This window comes from Melanostigma gelatinosum (assembly GCF_949748355.1).
Source record: "Melanostigma gelatinosum genome assembly, chromosome: 10".
NCBI classification, from domain to species: Eukaryota; Metazoa; Chordata; class Actinopteri; order Perciformes; family Zoarcidae; genus Melanostigma; species Melanostigma gelatinosum.
The window spans coordinates 16221923-16243494 of record NC_136643.1 but is presented as its reverse complement, the minus strand read 5'-3'; the positions used below and the strand labels follow the sequence as shown (position 1 = coordinate 16243494).

General features: G+C 42.8%; 1 protein-coding gene across 3 annotated transcripts in view; it reads left to right on the top strand.

Moving 5' to 3' along the window:
- The window catches only part of ubr3 (ubiquitin protein ligase E3 component n-recognin 3), a 30438-nt gene extending 12940 nt beyond the window's left edge, over positions 1–17498 (top strand). For 2 of the 3 annotated variants that reach the window (XM_079277454.1, XM_079277453.1), the window contains 15 exons: positions 1690–1839; positions 2573–2706; positions 3393–3503; positions 3766–3966; positions 4417–4553; positions 6699–6784; positions 9332–9437; positions 11098–11198; positions 12215–12339; positions 13324–13431; positions 13675–13800; positions 13944–14123; positions 14761–14970; positions 15116–15255; positions 15553–17498. In XM_079277454.1, coding sequence (XP_079133580.1) covers positions 1690–1839; positions 2573–2706; positions 3393–3503; positions 3766–3966; positions 4417–4553; positions 6699–6784; positions 9332–9437; positions 11098–11198; positions 12215–12339; positions 13324–13431; positions 13675–13800; positions 13944–14123; positions 14761–14970; positions 15116–15255; positions 15553–15670 — 2033 coding nt within the window. In that variant the 3' untranslated portion in view covers positions 15671–17498. Of the gene's footprint in view, positions 1–1689; positions 1840–2572; positions 2707–3392; positions 3504–3765; positions 3967–4416; positions 4554–6698; positions 6785–7045; positions 7161–9331; positions 9438–11097; positions 11199–12214; positions 12340–13323; positions 13432–13674; positions 13801–13943; positions 14124–14760; positions 14971–15115; positions 15256–15552 lie in introns of those variants that run through there. The other variant, XM_079277455.1, reaches the window with a different exon arrangement.
- The last annotated feature ends 4074 nt before the right edge of the window (positions 17499–21572 follow it).

Here is a 21572-nt window from a genome sequence, read left to right as displayed (position 1 = left end):
AATCTTAGCTTCACATGTGGTGATCTACAGAAACAAACCTGACGGGAGGATGTGTGCACCTGCATGGAACCTCTGACCCATGCGTACAGCAGTTTGGGGACTGTGTAAACTGTCGACACGGGTGGTGAATTGAAGCCAGAATGCAGAATTAATAACAATATCAAACATTAATTATAGATCCGTGTTATCGTAAACATTCCAGCCAGCTATTGCCGTAACCATTCCATGAGCACCTTTCAATTGTAAAAGTTATCAGGCAACTCAAATTCTAAATCAATCATATTTAATGTAATTATATAATAGAAATTATGAAATATAATGTTGGATATGTATAATTATTAGTTTATATTTATTATAAAGGTAATCAATCTAATGACCTGAAAACATTGCCCGTCATTAATTAGTTTTAGTTTTATTCACCATTTTCCATCATCATCATCAGATACTTCTAAAATTAAATATTTCCTTCCCAATAAAATGGAGGTGAATGGATCTTCTTATGTTGTACTTATAGAAATAAATGTGTCTTTCCCAAAACAGTGTCTCTGTCACTCAGAATAATCAACAGCGCTCACTGAGTTTTAATTGCACCTGCTGTCTGCCGAAGTAGTCCCCAGTGTAACGCGGACGCGCTAACTAGAAAGAGCTGTTGCAGTTGAAATTTTTAAACATCATATTTCAGAGTGTCAGTGCCACACACCAAATTCCATTCACCTGTATTGTATTGGGGTGGAGGCAGAAATCTCCAAGATGGATCTGTCTCAACCTGAACAAGTTATCCCAAACCAATCTGCAAGGAGACGGTCATCCTTTAACCTGAGCAACGGTCCTCGAGAACAGGCTGACAGAAGACGAATGACTCTGTTAGCATACAATACCTTTTTAAGAGAGTTCACAAATGTATACTGTAGGAAGCATAACACAGCAGCACACCAGCAGTTAGTGTGTCCTTGTTGCCGTACCTTTTCGTGGGGGTCTGGGGGGGGGGGGGGGTGACTCCGTTTAGTGGGATGTCCCGGGGCTAAAGCTGTGGTGTTGTTGACATCTAATGCATCTTTCATTTCCCCAGGAACACGGTGACCTCTCTTGAGAACATATTCTTCCAGAAAGCAATAAATCTATTTCCGACACAGCTTGACATTTGTCCCCAATATTTACTCCTCAGGTTGAACACGGTTCTTAACATTTAGAAGTAATTTCACATGTTTAATTCCTAGTGCTGTGCCAATCAGGCAGATGTAGGGGGTGGCCAGGAGTGAGTTTATGTCTGTTCCCAGTGTTGATCAATGTAACGTGCTACATCCTTCTTCCCTTGACTGCCTGTAGTGAGGAAACCACCCACAGGAATTATGAAACGCACCAAAATATCAGTCGGAAGTGTTTTCTTAGAATTGGTTATTTTCAGTGTAAATTCGAAAGGAGCAGTGTTGTGTAACTGAATGTTGTGTTGGCCTGGTATGTGGCCTTTCAGACCGCATTACCTCTCGAGTGTTTCTCACACAGCTGGATGCTTTAATGTGTACAGATCGTTGAATAACTTCTCAGTTTCCCCTCAAAATTGTTTTCTCCATGATTTAGTAATAATTTAATTCAACTGTTGCAGTTCATCCCGTTTTCACGTTATAACCTTTGAACATTTTTAAGGAGACGCTTTTGCGACCTTATGATTTGTACTTGTGTGTGTGCTAGAATCCCCTGACACTGAGGCAGCCATGGACCTGGGAGGGTCTGAAGTGATGGAGTCTGAGGTTCTGTATGACTGCGTGATCTGTGGCCAAAGCGGACCGTCCACCGAGGATAGACCCACCGGCCTGGTAGTTCTCCTCCAAGCATCCTCAGGTACAGCATCTCCCAGCATCCTCCCCTTTCATTCTCACATGGTGAAATTAATAACCTACACAGGACACATTCCTTTAATGGTTTGGAGTACAACTTAACATCATTATATCATTATAGAAGGTTCACTCTTTTCCATTCATGTGGACAGAGGATCACTCGCTGGCATCCAAATAAATGGAATGTCTGATTAGTAATTAGTCACCTTAAACGGTTCAGAAGACCTGAACGTCAGAAAACTCATCAAATCTGCCACCAGTGACCAACAGTGAGTCCATAGCAGCATACGATTACATCGTCCTTTTTGGTGACCAGACACCATCATTTATTTTGCTTTCGTGGTTGTTGAATGCCAGATTGTGTCTGATTTATCAGTCATTGTTCACGCTGAAAGGCAGGCTACTGAAAGGTAACGGTAAAGCATACCGCAGGGCAGAAACAATAAGTCGACTGATGGAAGGTAAATGAACCGCCCTTCTTTTATTGATGATCAATTCATTGTTTCAAGTTATTTATCAACATATAAAAATCCCAGACATTCACTGGATCCAGCTTTTCAGTTTTCACAGCTGCTGCTGTGTGAAGATTGATTGTTTTATATTGTTGTTAATTGAATATCCTTGACTGTCTGTCTCTAAACGCTTCGCTCAACTAGAGACTGAAGATAATCTCTGAATAAATTAGACAGATTTATCATCATCATAATTCATAACTGACATCTGTGATTGTCTTTCAGTGCTCGGACACCGCTGCCAAAGCAAAGAGGCTAAGAAGCTACCGACTAGCGACGAAGAGCACATCTACGCTGCGGACACGTGCGGAGTGGCTCATGATGTCCGGCTCACGCTCATGCAAAGCTTCTTCAAAGACGTACGTGTCTCAGAAAATATTGGCAACTTTATGCAGGAGAGGAATGGGCTGAATGTACATTTGTGTGTGTTCAATAACTGCTTAAACAGCTCTTATAACAGTCTTTCATCCTGGATTTCTTGAGAATAAGTTTAAACTGCAAGTCAGCAATGTGTGCATCAGCTGACGTCCCTAAGAGACTGAAGGATGTCAGATGGTCCTTTTTTATAGACTGCATTTCTTAAATGCTAGTGGTAGTTACATTATAGGACAGCTAACACGCAACATCCCTTTAAAGACGGTATTGTTGTGTGACAAACGGTAGAATACAAATGCGTATACCAGTAGGCAGCAAACAAATTCAAAAGTCATCACTAAAAAGTTTCATTGAAAATTGCTTGGACCGAGCTGCTTTCATTTGTTTCTCATTGTGTATCGATTAGCTTGCAATAAAAGTCCAAAGCAGAAAATGATGACGCGAGTTGAATTGGATTTGATGTAATAAAAAGTCTAATTGGCCGTTAAAGGATGCTTGTGTGAACATACCGCATCAATGGGGTGTTCATCTTAGGTAGGTAATTCAAACTTTTAAAAAGTCGATTTATTGATCAGCACCACGATGTAAACAAAAGGTCCACGGGGTTGAATGTTTGAAGACGTATTTGCATGCTCTAATTGACGTGATTTTTCTCATGTGGATTCTGCAGAGCTCCTGTCTGCAGTCTGTGTCGATAGGTTGGGACGGGGGCGTCTACGTTCAGACCTGTGGACACACTCTGCATATCGATTGCCACAAGTCATACATGGAGTCTCTGAGGGTGAGAGAGAACCCGACCTTATGAAATGATTCGTCATCTCATTACAGTAGTTGTTTGACAGAAAATTCATCAATGACAATTGATTAATTATTGAAGTCAAGTGAATACACCAAACTGATTAGAGCTACTTACACATGGGAGGTTTCTTACTCATCTGTTTGTTGTGATAAAAAATTGAATACCTTGTTCAGTCTTGCGTTTCCTGTTCGAATTTTTCGTTTAGATTGCGACGGTCACATTTAACGTTCCTGTGTCTTTACAGAATGACCAGGTCCTCCAGGGTTTCTCCGTTGACAAGGGTGAGTTTACGTGCCCGCTGTGTCGACAGTTTGCCAACAGTGTTCTTCCCTGCCGCCCCGGGCGGGGCACAGAGGCTGGTGCCTGGCACACGCCCACAAACAAGAAGACCTTTGTGCTCGTCAAGGAGGTGCAAGATCTTCAGGAGAAACGTGGCCCTTTCACGGTGAGCTTTACAATAAATACCCCGTATTTTAACTCTACTGTCAACTCATTACCAATAAGTGGCAACATACGACTGCCTATTTCAAATTGTCGGGTGTGTTGAGATGGAAACAGGACTGTTCTGTACATGATTGAATGCTTCTGTGTTACACTGTATGCAGTGTCTTTTGTGAGGAAGATAGTTATTACATTTTGATGCTATCAGCTCATTTTATCGAATGTACGAAACTGCCTTTGGAGGGGATAAAGAACAAGAAAAAGGAAGGAAAGATAAAGTGTGACTCGTTCCCTGCTATTGGATGTGTTTGATAACTCTGTTTGACAGAAGGTTGTGGACGAAGCTCTAATTCAGTGTTTCCTACATAATGCATTTTCTTGTGCCAGTAAGTCCAAATGTTTCAAAGGATTCAAGAAAGGATTTTGACTTTATTTTCATTTTTCTGTATTTTAGACAGAATCCAACTTGAGTAAAGAGATGGAGCTGGTTATCAAAGACATCAAGAACACCACCCAGAAGAAGTACATGGACTACGGCAAGAACCCCGACGCCTCCGGCAATGACTTCCTCTTCATGTACTCTGTGGCAAGGTGAGGACAGAGTTTCACTGAGTGTACATGGGACTCAGCTCATGGAAGAATCAGAAACGGTTTTATCTCCAAGTAGCTCTGCACACACTCAGAATGTGTCTTTGTGTTTTGGTGCATAACAATAAAGACAGTGGAAATGATAAAGAAAGTATGACACAATATAACAAATACGTAAATATATATCTCGGGACCCTTCTTAACGAGGATTATGTAGATTTGACACTACATGTAATTCACAACTTCTTATTCTTGGAGGTGATGATGGGCATGTAATCACTCAAGTGAGGTTATGATTTTCATAAATATCCAGTTATATCGAGACTGACTAATTCCACGCACCTGGAGTTTATCAAAGAACATCCGGACTTGGTCATATTGGGTTGTCTCTTAGCGAGTCTTCCTCTTTGTGCACCACCTCACACAGTTTCACACACATCTGACTGTTCCTCGGCTTCTCTCTTAATGCCACTTCCTCGGCTTGAATAGCGATGATCGGCCGAGCAAGGAGACAGTAGGCTCCTCTCTCATCGTCACAGTCGTGCTTTGTCAGCATATTAATCCAGAGAGGCGCCTTGACATGGAACGGAAATTCAATACGGCAGTTGTTGCGCAGCACTCGCACTAAATATAGTGATCGCTTTGCATTTCACACTCGTCCGGTGGTCTGTGACGGTGTCGTCTTTTCTTCGTACTACCGCTGCGTCGGTCCTGGAAGTGTTGCAAGAACGGCAGCCGTCTGAAGTAGCATTAGCAGCTCTGTCGTTACAGGCTGCAGTAAGATGGTATTGACTCTCGCTCTATCTTCACTCATTAGGTCTGACTTGAGTATGGATTTAGTTATTATGGACAGCTGATCTTTGAAGTGGTCCTTCACACAGCTCTTTTATATTACATTTTTGTGGAGCGTCTTGGGGTGAGCCTAAGACACATGCTGTATGATGTAACTGCGATGTCACCCCCCCCCCCCCCCCCCCCACCCGAAAAGGCCAAAAACATGATCTTGAAAACTAATTACAGTCCTTTCTCGGGTATATGCATCTTCTCAACAAGCTGGTCTCAGATCAGAGAATTGACTGGTTCACCTCGGGGTCTCTCACTTCTCACCCCTCCCATTCCAAAAAACTCTGCCCTTCCAGGAGCACAACCATCAAGACCTTTTTGCCCACCCAACGCTGTGGTTCCCTCAGCCCTGAACAGAAAGATCCCCTAAGTGTGTCTGGGAGCCTGTTGGCGCTCTGAAGTTCAATGAACAGCGCAAATTGCCTGAGGAGTGGAAAATTCCTTTGTCACAGGGGCACTCTTATCAGCAAAAGCCAGATGGCGCTTCACCATGGCTGCATTATCTATGTGAAATTGCTTTTTTTTTTTCTCCCAGGAAGCCCGAGGATTTGCCCCCGCCTCCCTGGCCCATAGAAAAAAATGGCCGTTGGCGAGATGAAAACGGGCCCAGATCAGTCTTATTTTAATAATACCTATCGGCTTCCTCCATCTATGTACTTTGTGAGAGCTTTTAGTTTATTTTTTCACTGTTTTGGTGTTGGGGAATTAAGATTCAGGAGTGAAATGTGGTTGGATATGCATGGGAAATGCACATTGGGGATTATGCATGAACTGTGGTTGGAGCAGCTTTTATGCTAATGGTTCAGCTCGTGTAAAATCAGTCTGGGGAAAGCTGTCATTTACTTGATACGGAATTGCTGCTTCAAAACAGCAAATGGCTCGACGAGGCAGCGTCTTTCATCTTCCGAATCAAACTGGTAAAATGTCAGTCTACGTAACCAAACGCTGAATATGATGACACTCAGCCATTTATCGCAATACAGCCACTCTCACTCACACACACTCTGCTTTAATGGCTGTCTGGGGTGAACGTGGGTTCTAAACTGTCCCTGGCCGGCTAGTGTTTGAACCCCACCTTTACTGATCAGGAACTGTACGACATTAATATAACTTTTTTGCAAACATGTGGAAATCTTTTTTGACATGGGGTTGGTTAGTGATCGGCAAATGATCACTTTAAGTTATGCTATACTTTTTTAGAGGTATACGTGAATATTATGGTAGGGTTGGTTTGTCTGTGTGTATTTTACATTATGCACTTGTGGAACTGTTGTCCTAACACAAGTCACGGCTCTGTCTCCTCAGGACCAACCTGGAGTTGGAACTTGTGCACCGGGGAGGAAACTTGTGTTCTGGAGGGGCCAGTGCATCCGCCAAACGCTCGTGTCTCAGTGAGTAGCTACTCGTAAACCTCTTAATCTTTCATATCTCACAATACTTTCCCTCCTCTGAGTCTTATGTGTTTGCTAATATGCAATGTGTTAAGTCTGATGTGTTGGTTCAAGGGGAATACCTTTTTTGGTCCCTTTCTTTTTAATTCCTGCAGATTTTTTGACTGTTTTGACTTTTCTGTTAGTTTTCACTGCTGTTTGAATAAAATGGTATTTTAATGCTGTGCTATGTCAGATGTTTATGTTGCCATGTTCTCGCAGGTTGCGGCATCGTTTCCCATGAGCCTCTCTGTAATAACGTGTCTCGACTGGAGCTCAAACTTTTTATTCTGTGTAACCGCTGAACCATTAAAAGAAACAAACAAATGGTCGATTAGCAACGGCGGGCAAGGATAGATGCTGTCCCAGGTGAGCTGTTGGCAGCTAAATGAAGCAGACAAATGGGTCAAGTGCTGTTTTAGTTGATTGTGTCACAGTTGACAAGGGCATGTGCCAAACATCAGCCTCTACCAAAATGTATTATATTGACGTATTCAATATTTGTGGATATGAACGCGTCAGAAATAAGTTAGTTGTACAAACTACACCCCATTTTGTGTTTGTTTAATTAATTGTCCTGCCAGATTCGGGCTGCTGCACTGAAATGGCCTGTCATCCTTGAGTGGCTGAAAAGAGATTTCACATTGGAAGCTTGCCATTTCTGAACTACATTAACCACGTAGCCATGCTGACGGCCAAATTCACTCGGTTGCAGTACATTGGCGTTCGCGCTTCTTCGGCAAATGGCTTTGAAGGGAAAATGGCAGACGTGTGCTAACTGAGAGCTCATGGGGCTCCTAAGCCTGTTTCCCCAGAAGGCACTGTTTCAGTTCCACTGATGAGGATACGATGGACCGCGGGGCAAGCTGCCTGCAATTCCCTTGAAATGGGCTAAATCCACTCTGGAGAGTCAGCCTCCAAATAGCACGTCCTTGGTTTACTTAACTGCAAACATTTGAATTAATCTCGGGGACTCTGTGGCTGCTACTGTGTGGGGAGTTAAAGGGCATGCTGAACACGTTGGTCTCAGTACTTGGTGAGTGCCGACAGCTGTATTTGTATTATTTAACCCCCTTATTTGTTGTGTGGTTGATAAGATGGTACACGTAGACCACTGTATGATCATATGCCCCGAGAGGACCCATGCAGCCGTCAAATACCTGCCGCAGAAAGTGAACAAACACCTGAATGCAGTTTTAGCTTTCAGTGGAAAGGTGTATGATGGTGATATACGTTCCTAAACATTAACTAGAGGACAGGCCTTTCTCGTGGAAGACCATTTAGAAAGCACAGGTTTAAATAGTTAAATGAAAGGCTGTTGAACTCGCAGTGAAGGACTTTTAATGCCCCCTGCTTTGCTTTGCTATCTTTTCTTTGTGTCCAAGTGTCTTACAGTTGCCTCACTAGTGGAGGAAACACTCTTTATTGTTTGCTTCATAGCAACTTTGTCAAAGCAGACTTGTAACGTTTTATAAAATGTTTTCACACCAGACCGTTCCAACAACATGTAACATTTTAACTGTACATCAAGCCTTATTTCCAGGTCCGTTTGTGACGTTGAACTTGACGCACCGGAGGAAAAAAACCATAAAGGCAAACTCATCGATACTGGCAATGGGAATCTATTTATAGCATTCACTTTTTACAAAACAGGCTATTTTAATTGGCTTGGAAAACAAACGAGCCGTAGTGAGGACAAATGGGATGCAACAAAGGACACGTTTGCTTTCCTCGTGTCGTGTCTTTCTTTGCCTGTGGAGGGCAGTGTTGCTCCAGGTATCGACCGCCCACAAAAGTCAAATTGCTTCGCTGCATTACAGCATCATAATTCCCTGTAAAACAAAATCAAATAGGATTAGTGTTGCTTATTGAAAAGGAGTTAATTTAGTGGAGCCGGTTCATATGGGATTTATATCTATTGCTCTTTTAATTTTTGTCTTTTAGAGGCCTTGGATTGAGTTCATAATTGGAATACATTGGTTAATTTTTTAATAAGAAAGACAAGAACATGTTTTCACTTTTAATTGTTTTTATTACTTAACATCTGAAACGACTTCCTGCCTTCTGCCCATGTTGTGGTTTGCTGTGATGTCATAGATCTTCTACTTGTAACAGGTTTGCTCTGGACAAAGACAATTGAGGTTGTGAAATGTCCTGCTATTAAAAGCTAGTGTTTACACAAGTGTGTGTGTGTGCATATGCGCGCAGGGGGTCTCTCCTCATGTTCCATTAGTTTCACAATGAACAGGTGCGACCTGACCAAAGAGTTGCTCAAGGCTATCGAGCGCTACCATGCGTCCATCTGGCCTGACCTGTTTTCTATCTGAGCCAAACCATTAGCCTGCAGTCGGTTCACGTCAGCTGCTTCCATCATTTGATCAGCGCTGGTTGCTGGTGGAGCGTGACAACGGACACTGAGATAAACACACACGTTCTGGCTTTGTTCCTGTCGGACCTTGTCAGGAACGTGACGATGATATGTCTTTGTGTTTGGTGTTGTTTTTGCAGATCAGCTGTTCCATGTGCTGGCCATGCACATGCGTCTGTACAACATCGATTCAGCCTACAACCCCTGGACTAAGCTGACTCAGGTTTTACAAGCCCGAGAGGCAGAGTGAGTGACTTCCTCCATAAAGAACCTCTGCTAACTGAAGATCTATAGATCTGTTCATGCGTTTGTCATACCCTCTCCCACGTCTCTAATGTCCCCTCACACTTTCCTTCCTCACATAAACATGCAATCAAAGAGCCACTTTGTCCACTCTAAACGCCACCGTTTCGTCCTGCCCCCCCCCCCCCCCAACAGCCCTTTCCTCCACACAAAGAGGAGCTAAAAACAGCAAAGGGACCATTTGTGGTTTCCATAGATACCAATAATTGCTGCATCTGGCAAATTACCGGGCACTCCGCAGAGAGCCAAACGACCCCGTCAAATGCACTGTACTGAGAACAGTCGCAGCACAACACCGCCGCCATACCAGCACGGCGTCTCGGCTCCCAGCTGTCCACCGTCGACAGAAACCCGCATTTAACAAAACACAAAAGACACGGTTTCTACCTCGCACACTTCTTCTTTTTCTGTCTTGAATCACTGCTGTATGTCTGCACATGTTTCATGCACAAACGTGTTGGGTTGTCAGGATTGATGGTGTGAGTTAAAAAAAATAGATAAATTAAATAATAAAAAAACATCTCCTGGCAGCACTTAACAATACAAGATGCGCTTGAGCAACCTTTCCTCCCTGTTGGTGTTGTAAGACAGCTTCTGTTCCGATTGAAGTGCTCACAGCCATACAGGATGCTCAGAGGAGCCATTTGCTGTTTAAAAATACTCTGATAGGGTTTCAGGAGGGAGCACTGTCACTGACACCCTGAGGCAGTCAACCGGATCTCGCCTAGTTAAATAGGACAAAGAGAAATGTTCCTATATGGATCCAAACATTGCTCCAGCCTTATTTCTGTTGGATAAACCAACGAGGTATGTGTCAAGGTTTTCTTACAGTGTGCAAATCTAGTTTGTGTGCGGTGGTGTTAGCAGGGTGGAACACGCTGTCCTCTCAGGCTTTCCTCCAATGCACAGTGGAATTAACTGGTGAGTGCTTCGGTAATGGAAGAGTATTATTCTTTCACTGCAGTTCCTCTCATTCAAAGCCCCCCCGAGGCCTTTCTAGAGTAGAGTAGAGTAGAGTGGAGTGGAGATTGGAGCCTCACTAAATTGTCAACAGAACAAGACGACATTTAAATGGAGAGGGCACACAATGCGAACATGTAACCAGGGCTGCATTAAGGAAGTTGTTTGGGGGAATGCAAGGAACGGGCCTTTTCATACAATGTGTGTTCAGCTAATATAAAACGCCAAGACCTTTTGCTCGCATATCTTTTTTAAAAGTCCTTTTCAGACATGCAATACATCGCCGCCTTCATCGGGAATTTAAAGGGATGGCTTTTTAGGATTCAGACATGAATGTTTCTTTCTTCACACAATGGGACATTCACAGAAAGAGACGATGCTCACAGGATGTTTGAGAGAGCGGCGGAGTAAACCGACATGTTATATTATCACATTAGCGTAACGAGGTGCATGTCTGAAAGGGGCTTGTGGAAAAAGTAGCACAGCCAATACTAACCATATTTACACTGGGTGTGTAATAAAGAGAAATCACAATTTGCGTGTCCTTATTTGTTTTACTTAGGAATAACTGTGTATTTCTTGTTTCTGTCCCCATCACAATAGCCATGTGACTGATTGAAAGCTCTTTTGTATTGTGTTGCAGTGGCTTTGAAGACGAGAGGCCCGAGGTACCCATGCTGTTCCGGGACATCCCGTCCCTCCTGATCATCTTTGTGCTAACAATGCCACAGCCTCTGCGGAAAGGTACGCTTCCTATGTCTGCATCACGACGCTACGAGAGAGCAGGGAGCGTCTCGGCGGCTGCTCCACAAGGGCAGCCCCATTATCTGTAGTAATCAGCGCTGAGTGCTGGAAAGAAGCATTTCACGTCTCTTATCTGTGCTCCTGTTGCCGTTATTTGGCCGTGAGGATCGGAGAGACGTGACCCTGGTGATGGGAGGGCTGCGCCTCCTTCGTGTGCCCTTCGTCTATGGCTTGCCGCCTCATCTCCTCCATGTTGGTACTTCACTAGAAAAGGCGGCGGGCCACCCCGAAAGACCTGCTCCAAACGCACCGAGGTCTCTTTAAACGAGAGAAGTGTCGCTGCAGGACAGATCGTTTCATTGATGACTGAAATAGTTTGGCCGATGGAGCGAGGGCGATTTGGAATAATTGGTGAAAGTGACTTAAATGGAAAGTGTAGCTTTGGGTTGAAACAAAGGATTGTTTGTCAGATTGTTCTCAAGATGGTGGTGTTTCACAGCACATAGCATATCATTGTTGCAGGCTCTCTCTCTCTTTTCTTTTTTGAGAAATAGAGCAGTTGAGGTCCTTTGCACTGAATTGCTACAAAGGGATCGGCTCCTTTTCTTAGTTCCACCTTTTTAATTGTGTGTACCGGTACTTAGTTGTCGTGAGCAGAACAGTGGAGCTGTCAGCAGCTCTTTGCTGTAGAAGACAACAAATGGCTCTTTTTGTACTTTTAAGCCAAACTTAAATATCCTTCAGCCTACATTTTCCACCTGAAACGCTCTGCTAATTATGCTGCACTTATCCACTGTTAAGTGAGGCGCTCTATGCAACACTGTGAAATACAAAGGCCCTGTGAATAGCTGCCAGCCTTCTTTTTTTCATGCTTTTAAAATTCACACATTGAAGTAATGTTTTGCGTTAATCCATAACACATTAATTCATCTGTGTAAATTGTGCTTCTCCACTTCTGTGTTTGGTTCCCCGTGTCTTGGTCTGCATAATTAGTGCCACCTTCTCTCCCTGTGCAGAGCACTTCACCTGTGTGGTGAAGATGCTGTACAACCTGCAGTTCGCCCAGGCTCTGGCTGCACTCTCGACCAAGTTCAGCCCGGAAGAACGGCAGGGCTGGAGCACATCTGGAGCACTCAAGAAGGTAAACGTGAGCCTGAGACATGCTGGTGCGAGAACGTATTCCACTTATTTTTCCAGTGTAACTCAGAAAATGTTGTCATAAGAAGGTCATGCTGTAAAGATAATGGCACAGCACTTAAAACAGAATAGAACCTTTCAGAGCCGCTGTAATAGCTCTCTGTGCAGTTTCAACCCTGCTGGTCAACATTTTCAACGCCTACTTGTATCTATAACGGTAAATCCTTGCGTATGACTTCGTATTGAGATGAATCGAGCCCCTTTCGGTTTCATTTCCGTGAGTTCCACTGTCGATCCTCGTTATCTTGAAAAGTGCGATTGCTGGAGAGCGTTTCATTAATTGGCTATCCGTCTTCAGTCTATTAAATCTGTATTAGTGAGTAGCTGACTTGAATGTCAAAAGACAAATGGCTGGAACCCTCTTTAGGGTGTTTCCATCCATAATGGAGGTTTGGATTAGTATCTTCCGACTACATTGTCATCAACAGCAGTCCAGGCATTCACAAGCTGCCATTAAGATGGATTTCAAATCCACAATGAGGACGGCATCCATATTTGGTGGAACGCCGTTGTAATTAAATCGAAGTAGTTAAAGAAGATGCGGTCTGAACAAAGGTCAGAGCCTGGAGGGAGGAAATCCATGGACTTGAAATTCCTCTCCTATAAATTTATGACAAAGTACAGCAGACGAGATAAGACCGCTGTTTTATATTCTACCACCTCCAGCCTGATAAATGCGTGCAGCCTTTCCTCCATATAACATACTTGCCAAAACCTCTTTATTGTTATCAGAACACGCATTCAGTAATATATATATATATATATATATATATATATATATATACACACACACACACACACAATACTTCGGTTTAACGCTCTTCCCCCCCCCCCCGATTTAAGATCAAACCCGAAATGTATATGTTAAAGTGTGAATCTTTTAAAATGTTTGATTTCATATCGTCAATGCTTTTGTTTTCTGCCACAGACCGATGCGAATGCCGAGACGTCGTTCGAAGCGCTGCTCAGTCACGTTATCGATGAGCTGTCCGAGGACAAGAGTGTCTACAAGGTGAAAACTGAAGAGACATCGATGGTGAGGCACTAAAATGACTGTTATGTGCTTCAGAACGTAACTGCCTTCAAGGTGGTGCTCCCTATCCCCTCATTCTTGTCGTTGCTCTTTTTCATTTTCTTTGAAACAATGAAATGGCCATTACCGTGAGAAACGGGGGTCTAATGTCTCCACTAATCTCCGGGGGAGATATATATATCACGGTGTTGTCAGCAGGCTGTTGGCTGGTTATTGATCAAGTGCTGCTGTTATTCCCCTCCCCAGCTGAGCTCCAGTGTGTGGTCTCCGCAGTCTATCGAGTTCAGCCTTCAGCAGTTCTGTCTGCCCTTCTTGCGACTCTCGTGCCTCCTGCAGCATCACCTCTACGGAGACAGCCTAACTGGCTGCCCGGTATGTTTTACAATAGAAATCATCCAACCTGCTGAAGCTTACCCTACCGTTGTATCCTTGCAGCAAGAGAGCGGTCAACGGTTCTACTCATCTTCTCTCCATTGACCTCACCAGCTGCTTTCTTTTTGTGTTTGTGTCCTCAGGAGGAGGAGGAGTTCACCTCCTTGGCTGCGTGTTTGGAGCTCTTACCCTCGGCCCCTCAGCCTTCCAACATCGTGCACAGTGCCTCGTGTCTGAATTGGGCGGTCAGCGCCTTTGGCTTGGTGACACAGTGGTGCGCTGAGGTCACGGGGCTCACTCAGATGCAGGCAGAGCAGTCATTGGTATGTGTGTGAAGTGGATTTCATTGTGCTGTACGGGTTTGAATTCAGAAAATCTCAGCATGTAGTCGAATGAGAATTTGGAGTTTTCAAAGAAAGTGTGAATTCTCTCTCTCTCTCTCTCTCTCTCTCTCTCTCTCTGTGCAATTAAATATGCAAACCATGTATTTAGAACTTGATGTGCTGTGAACGATTCATGTGCCTCAAGTGCTATTGACACGTTGAAATGAGTTTCAACCTTGGTTGATAAGGTCCATAGCTGTGAAGAGTCTCTGAGGAGAACTAGCCATGTGTCTTATTCCCCTCGTCCGCCACTATTTCAGTATCCTTGAACGTTGTTCATCATTTTGTGAAAATGTAGAGTGTCTTGCATGTCAATTAAGGATGCCAAAACTTAACAAAGGACGTTATTTATTATTACATTTTAGAGCCGAAGGACGTCGTAAAAAGTTGGCAAATTAATTTTTATTCGGGCTGACGGCAAGAAAATGCTTTAGAAGATGTATCTCTTGTGAGCAGCCAGTATCTTTATTTGAGAGTTTGGGGTTTGAAGATAAAATGTATTGACTGCAGTGCGCAGTGTATTTCTGGCCTGATTTCAGTGTATTTGACGTACTTCTGTATTTCTTCTCCTCTGAAGACATTGCTTGTCCAGGAACCTCAGTGGACAGCCCCCCGCCTTCTCCAGCTGCCCGACAACTACAATATCATCTTCCAGTACTATCACAGGAAGGCCTGCACCGCCTGCAAGAAGGTGCCAAAAGACCCCGCCCTCTGCCTCGTTTGCGGCGCCTTCGTCTGCCTCAAAGGCGTGTGCTGCAAACAGCAGGGTATCTGTGAATGTGTGTTGGTAAGTTCCTCGGTGCTTCAAAATCACGGCCAACACAACCTAATTTACAGGTTTAACAAATTCCTAATGTTATACCTCATTGCAAGATTAATTTACATATCTGTTAGACAGTGTCGTGATGGTTTTTAATCATTTCTTTTGACAGCACTCCCAACATTGTGGCGCAGCTACAGGCATCTTTCTACTGATTAATGCCTCAGTCATCATCATCATCCGTGGACATCGTTTCTGCCTGTGGGGTTCTGTTTACCTTGATGCCCACGGAGAGGAGGACCGGGATTTACGGTACGGCTCATCTCACACACACACACACACGCAGTGTTATGCAGTTCACGTTATACAGGTAAACCATTTTCAGAATTCTGTACCGTTCTTTGTGCATTGCATTGTGGGACAATATTTATTCTAACATCGTGATTACAAACAGAACAGTGAAGTAGAAACACACAGTTTTCTCAAAATCTTCTTAGAATTGGGATCGAGTATGAAATTGGGGCACATTTCTTTTTTTAAATACTTGTTGCTGCAAATAAAACCCAGTTCTCACACTTGTTTCCCCCCCCCCCTCCGGCTTCTCTCCAGCCGTGGCAAGCCGCTCTTCTTATGTGAGGAGAGGTATCGAGTGTTGGAGCAGCAGTGGGGTTCACACACCTTCGATCACATCAATAAGCGTTGGGGGCCTCACTATAATGGACTCTAAGATCTTCCAAAGTCCACTGAAAACAGCAACCCGTGACGGAGAAGTTTTTTTCTTTCTTTTTTTCTGGCTTATGCGTCTTCCTCGATCAAAATATTCGAGGACTCTTAACGTGATAAACACAAACATCCCAGTGAGGGTATTGCTGCCACAGCCTTGGTTTATGTGAAGTTTGGTGTACAATCATACCTAAAGATCAACACGTGTGTGTGTTTAAGTGATTTTTTTTTGTGTGGTTTTCAACAGGGAAAAACAGAATTCGGTAAGATCAAAGTGAAAAGCACAACTTTGCCCAGAAATTCAATTGGTGTGGAACATATTTATTCGGGTTAAAAATAAAAAAATAGTCAAATGCTGATTGTCCCTGCAAAGTTTGATTACTTTTTGCACCATTTACGATGATGTTAAATGCATATCCCTTTTTATTTATCGAAATGTGCTCTGCTGTGCTGGCATGAGTTTCGGGCTCCTGACCAGCGTAGCGATGTTATTGCAATGTGCACTCATTATCTGCTGACATGTGAGGGTAGGCAGGACAAGTCCACCCGTCAACACACGAGAGTTTTTTTGCAAACAAGCGAAGGCTCTTTTTATGGGTCGAGTTGCAATCCATCCTCAGGAATTTCTTTTGTTTGCTGTTTAAAATACGTTTTTAGATATTTAAATAAATGCTGCTGCTCATTGTTTAAGTAAGTAGTTTTAACTTTTGTGAAGATTTTTTTTTTTTTCTAAGGTTGTGCTTTGTTTATGGAAGATTGCTTGGAATGTTGACTCAAACTCACTTTAATGTTTAAGGGAGGTCTGCGGTCACCTCACTACAGATCTCGGTGTCGCGCGCCATCGCGCAGCGCTTTCTCTTCCTGGTTGGTTCTGAAGAAGAAACTCGAACACGGCTAAAGCGACAAACCTGTCAATGAGTGATCGATTCCTTGTCATCACGCCACAAAACGCCACAAGCCAAAAGAATTTAAGTAGCATACATTCTTAAGAGAGAAAAAAGTCATTGCACTGATGTGGTGTCCTGCTGCGCTGGCAAAACTGAACACCGCGACAGCAGAAATGTTTTATTGGCTTCTGTCAAAGGTTTTCTCCAGAAACTCTTTTGAAATTCAGTGACATTCAAGTTGCTTTTGAGAAGAAATGTCAATACTCTTCACCCGTCTGTGATGACAAAATACATTTTCCCTTTTTATGCTCTTGATTGTCGAGTCCCAGCTGCAGTACGGAGCGTTTGTTGTGATGACATCCCTTACTCATGCGTCATCTAGCTGTGATTTATAGTCTCATTCCAACATAACAAGATTATCAGATTTGAGTACACTGTGCATGACGTCCTTTTTAAAGCCACCATTCGTTAAGTTAGCTACTTGATTTTTTTGATTATCATCTTCTTCGTTTTCTTGAAGAGGAAATTGATCCAGCTGTGCCTGCAACGGTGTTTTTTGAGTGATAAACAGCACGCTGCTGATATCAATGACGTCTGATTTTTAAATGCTCGGCCGCCTTGTGCGGCATCGAGGGATCTTTAAGGAACAAGTTAACGCCTGAAAAATCTTCCTCTTGAATTCATGCATTCTGCTTTTGTGTTTACTGAGTTTCTCCTCTCCTTTATTTTTGCAGTACCCACTTTGTAAATGACTGCAACCAAATAGCCAATGAGTAATGGGTGTAAATTGTAACTGAAAGCTCTTGTGTGTTCTCCTGTATGAATGAGGAGAGAATACAGTACATTACTGTAGGTGCTGACTCAAACTTTCTGAGTTTGACCAGAAGGTATGACTTGGGACATTTAATGCAAAATGTAACATATGTGAATAAAATATAAACACACTGATTTGTGTCTTTTTGTTTTCTGATGCCAATTTTTCTTTTCAATCATTCTTTATCTACACATGACGGTGTAATTTCTGTGAAATCTGACTGACGAGCACTCGATGGACAAGAGGGGAAACATGATTTCGTGCCACTGCTGTCATCTTCGCTGCATACAGCTCAAATATTACGTTCTGTAATGACCTTTCTCTGGTCGTAATGCACTGCTGTGGTGAGTAAATGTGTCTGGTTGGATACAGACATCCACCTCCAAACTGTGTCCACCAGGGGTCTCAGTTCACTGGAGCTCATCAGATTATAACATCCACAGAAGAATCCTGTGACCTTTGTGAAAGTATAATGGGACTTGATACAAGAATACAGCTAGTTTCCAAAGCTGCTAGATATTTAAATGCAACTGAGCAGATGCAACACTCCTGAGATCACGGAATTATGTTCAGTGTGTGATAGTTGTAAGTGGGTTGGTCTTTTTCAGAGAAGACTGCAGGTAAAATAAAACTTGGAAGAAATCATAAAAGTATTCAGAGGTGACTGTACTGTGGATTCAGAGCACCAGAAAGACCTTTCAATGCCACGTGACTGAGCATGCTTTGAGGAAAATTGGGTGGAAGTTTCATAAACACGGGAGGCCCTCTGGTTAATGAGCAATGGCCACACAAAGCCTCTCTTTTCTGCCAACTCGGCTAAAAGAAAGGGGGAAAAAAAGAGTATTGACCAGCTGAGGAATTGTATCCGGGTTGAACCACCGAGAATGTTTGACAATGTTCCTGCAGAGAGGTGCTGCGAGCATCACCGGACATTTCCTCAGGTAGGGACACTGCCGCCCCACACACCATGAACAGACCATTGAAGTTGATATTGGTCAGGTCAGAGCTTCCGGTCTGCAGAACAACATGCTCAGATGTCTATACTGTTAATAATTAAAATCCCCTCGCTGAGTAAACTGGGAAATCAGTTCGGACATGTTGCTATGGACGGTAAGCTGCACGTATAGAGTTGTTAGTTAAAGCCAGTAACAGTAAGGTTTATGTACAACTGTCCACAGCGTTGGCTGCGTTGACCCCGATACACAAAGATGGATCCAAGACTGAGCAGTGATCCGCTGATGTGTGAACCACTTTCCCCTGTCTTGCAGATTTTAGAGATGGAAATCCGGAGGCTGCGTACTCGAGGTAGGAGTCGTTTTCCCATCATGCAGAAAATGCACTTGCCTACACTGTCAACTGGATTGATGGTGCCACTTCACCTATTAAAATATGCATACAGTGGTGTTCATAAACAGTATGAACTGCTTTGTTTTACAAATCCAACTTTTAAAAACCTCAAATAGTTGCAAACCAGAAAAGAGAAATAATGAGAAAGAAAATACGAATTGGTCTGGAGGGTCACAGACTTATGACAGTATTTAACAATTGCTTTGGCTCAGTTTTTCCCGATACAGGATATCATTACATTTGCAAAACTGAAGACAAAATGCCATCTTTCCAAAGTAGTATTGACCTCAAAATCTCAGGTGAAGTCATCCGTATCAAATATGATAATACATTGCATATCAACAGTCAACTTATCATGACAAACGCAATTAGAGAAGGACTGCTATTCATCCAAAAGTCTGTATCTCAAATGATGTTGGAAAATACATTTTTAGATGCTATTTAAAATTCTCGAGGATGCTGCATTGGTCAATATATAGATATTGAATTCTACAGTCAAACTTTACAGAAAGCCTTACGTTTATGAAGGCAAAATGATTGTTATTGTATTTCACTGTATTATTACAGTTATTACAGTTATTAAATTATTACTGTTATTAAAATAAGGGCAGTCTGTTGAATCTGTACACGTAGTAATATGATATGAGGTGGTGGTATTCAGAGACTGAGCATCTGATTTGGTGTTTACTTTAGAATATTGTATTTTGAAGAAAGAATAAGAAGTTTTTTGGATTGAGTTATAATTCTCAGTTTTGTTGGAGTGATGCCGCAGTTTGGTGATACAAATACACATTTCTAGAAATAACATACTTTTTTTTTTGTATTTACACAAACAGTATTTACTTTAACCGTGATGTTGGCTTGTTGTTAACTACTAGATTGATGGTTTGTGTATTCAAAGTTTTCATTTGGAGATTGTTAAGTATGCAGGTGGACTGCTGCGTTTAGGTGACTTAAACCACAAAAGAACAAAAGTCTTTGTTTGTGGTCGTGTGAGGCTTTGGTCCATCGTGAGAAAAGGGGCACAGTGCTTCCAGGCTGGCTCGTGGCTAGTGGAGGTTTACTGCAAAGCCTCCTCACATCCCCTTAAAAGGGATGATATATTTTCTCTCCACAGACTTACCAAAGGGTTTACCAAGTGGAGTTCCCGCAAGGCTTCACCAGAGAGGGTAGGATTGTGCGAGTTTGATGGAAGCAGAAAATTAGATTAGTCACTTTTACTTTGCACTTTGTTTCATGGTGACAAAGACGGCGCCTGTGCTGCAGCTGTTCACATCATCTGAAGCTATTATCACCTCCAACAATCACGGAAACTCAGAATTATGCAGATGTGCCGTAAATGCAAATGTTGGGGGGGGGGGGGGCATATTATTATGCACAAGAAGCGTCTGCATTTACTATCACCACAAAGCAACACTTAACCAAACACATATCACAGTAGTAGTTTGATGATGATGCATTTTTTCTTTTCTTCATCCTTTCACTGTGTCACAGAGAAGCTCTTGAACAGCAGACACGATATCCCTTTTTCAGGTACGCTGACAGTCTGGTAAACAAAGGGAAACCTGAGCGCTGCCATTGAGGACCTGCGGTGTCCTGTTCTGCAGCAGCAATGATGTGCCTCCTGTCCATTTAAGAGAACAGCATTTGGGTTTTCTCTTTGTTTTCTGACAACGAGACAGAAAATGTCTTTGTGGATGAGAACTAAAGTTGAGTAAATCTGATTCATTTGGGAACAACACATCAAAAAAAGAGTGCTCTGATGCTAGCAACTCTGTCAAGACTCAAACAGAAGTCAAGAAAAAAATGAAGAAGCATGTCTTGCTCTCAATTCATTTAGTTCGTGACCCCTTTAAAGCGTTGCTGTGTCTCCTTGCTACCTTTCTTCACAGGCTGCACGATGTATACAGGTTATAACCAGGTCTAGAGGAGTATCCCCTTCATGGATGAAACAAAAGAATGAAGAAATAAGAACTTTCTGCAGCAGATATATGTCTTCCCCCGTTAGATCAATCCTGTGACCCACATGTTTGGCACAACTGCTCTACTTCATTGTCAATATATAGCAGGAGAGCCTTTCGCGTGTAACAAAACAAAAAACATAACTGTTTTTTTTTGCACTTATTTGCATTTATGTGACAAGGAGGGGCTTAGGGTGAGAAGGCTTGAGATCTTTTTGGCCTCCAAAGGAGGCGTGATAGAAAAAGTAGATGTGAAAATTTGAGCATTTTTTATGTGTCAAGTTCTGACAATATTAAAGCTATTTCCAGCTGCTGTGACCCCCTAATGATCCCCGGGGCTTTAAACTCATGGCAACAGCAACATCCAGTGTTGTGGTTTATCTTGGAGAATAATGTCTCGATTGTTGTCGCTGTGTGTGAGCGAGGCTCTGCTTTGTTCGATATAGATATATTGATTAGGATGCCCGATTGTTATGATATTGTAAACTCCTATGATGGGTTAATATTGGAGTTCTGGATTTATATTTGACTTCATGGACAGGTTGTCTAGTGGAATCCTTTGCACTTTGCACATTTGCTTATTACATTGGTTTACAATAAATTAAGACAAAGCTTTGATATGAAGTGGAAACAAGCTTGATGTGTAAATAACATCATGTACAGAAGGGGAGACGGACATGTCATGTGACCTATCACGAGCTTCCTGGTAACCCGTGTGCAACCTGAGAGGCTTCATATCAGCCACCATTATGAGTGGAGACATCTGCCACCTGAATATTTCACAGTGCTGCAGATCAGGTTGCAGATTACTGGTGAATTATTGATCCCCATAGATTAGCATGAATTACATGGCAGCGTGTTGGTGTGCGGGAGAGACAAACACTTTCACAGAAGCAG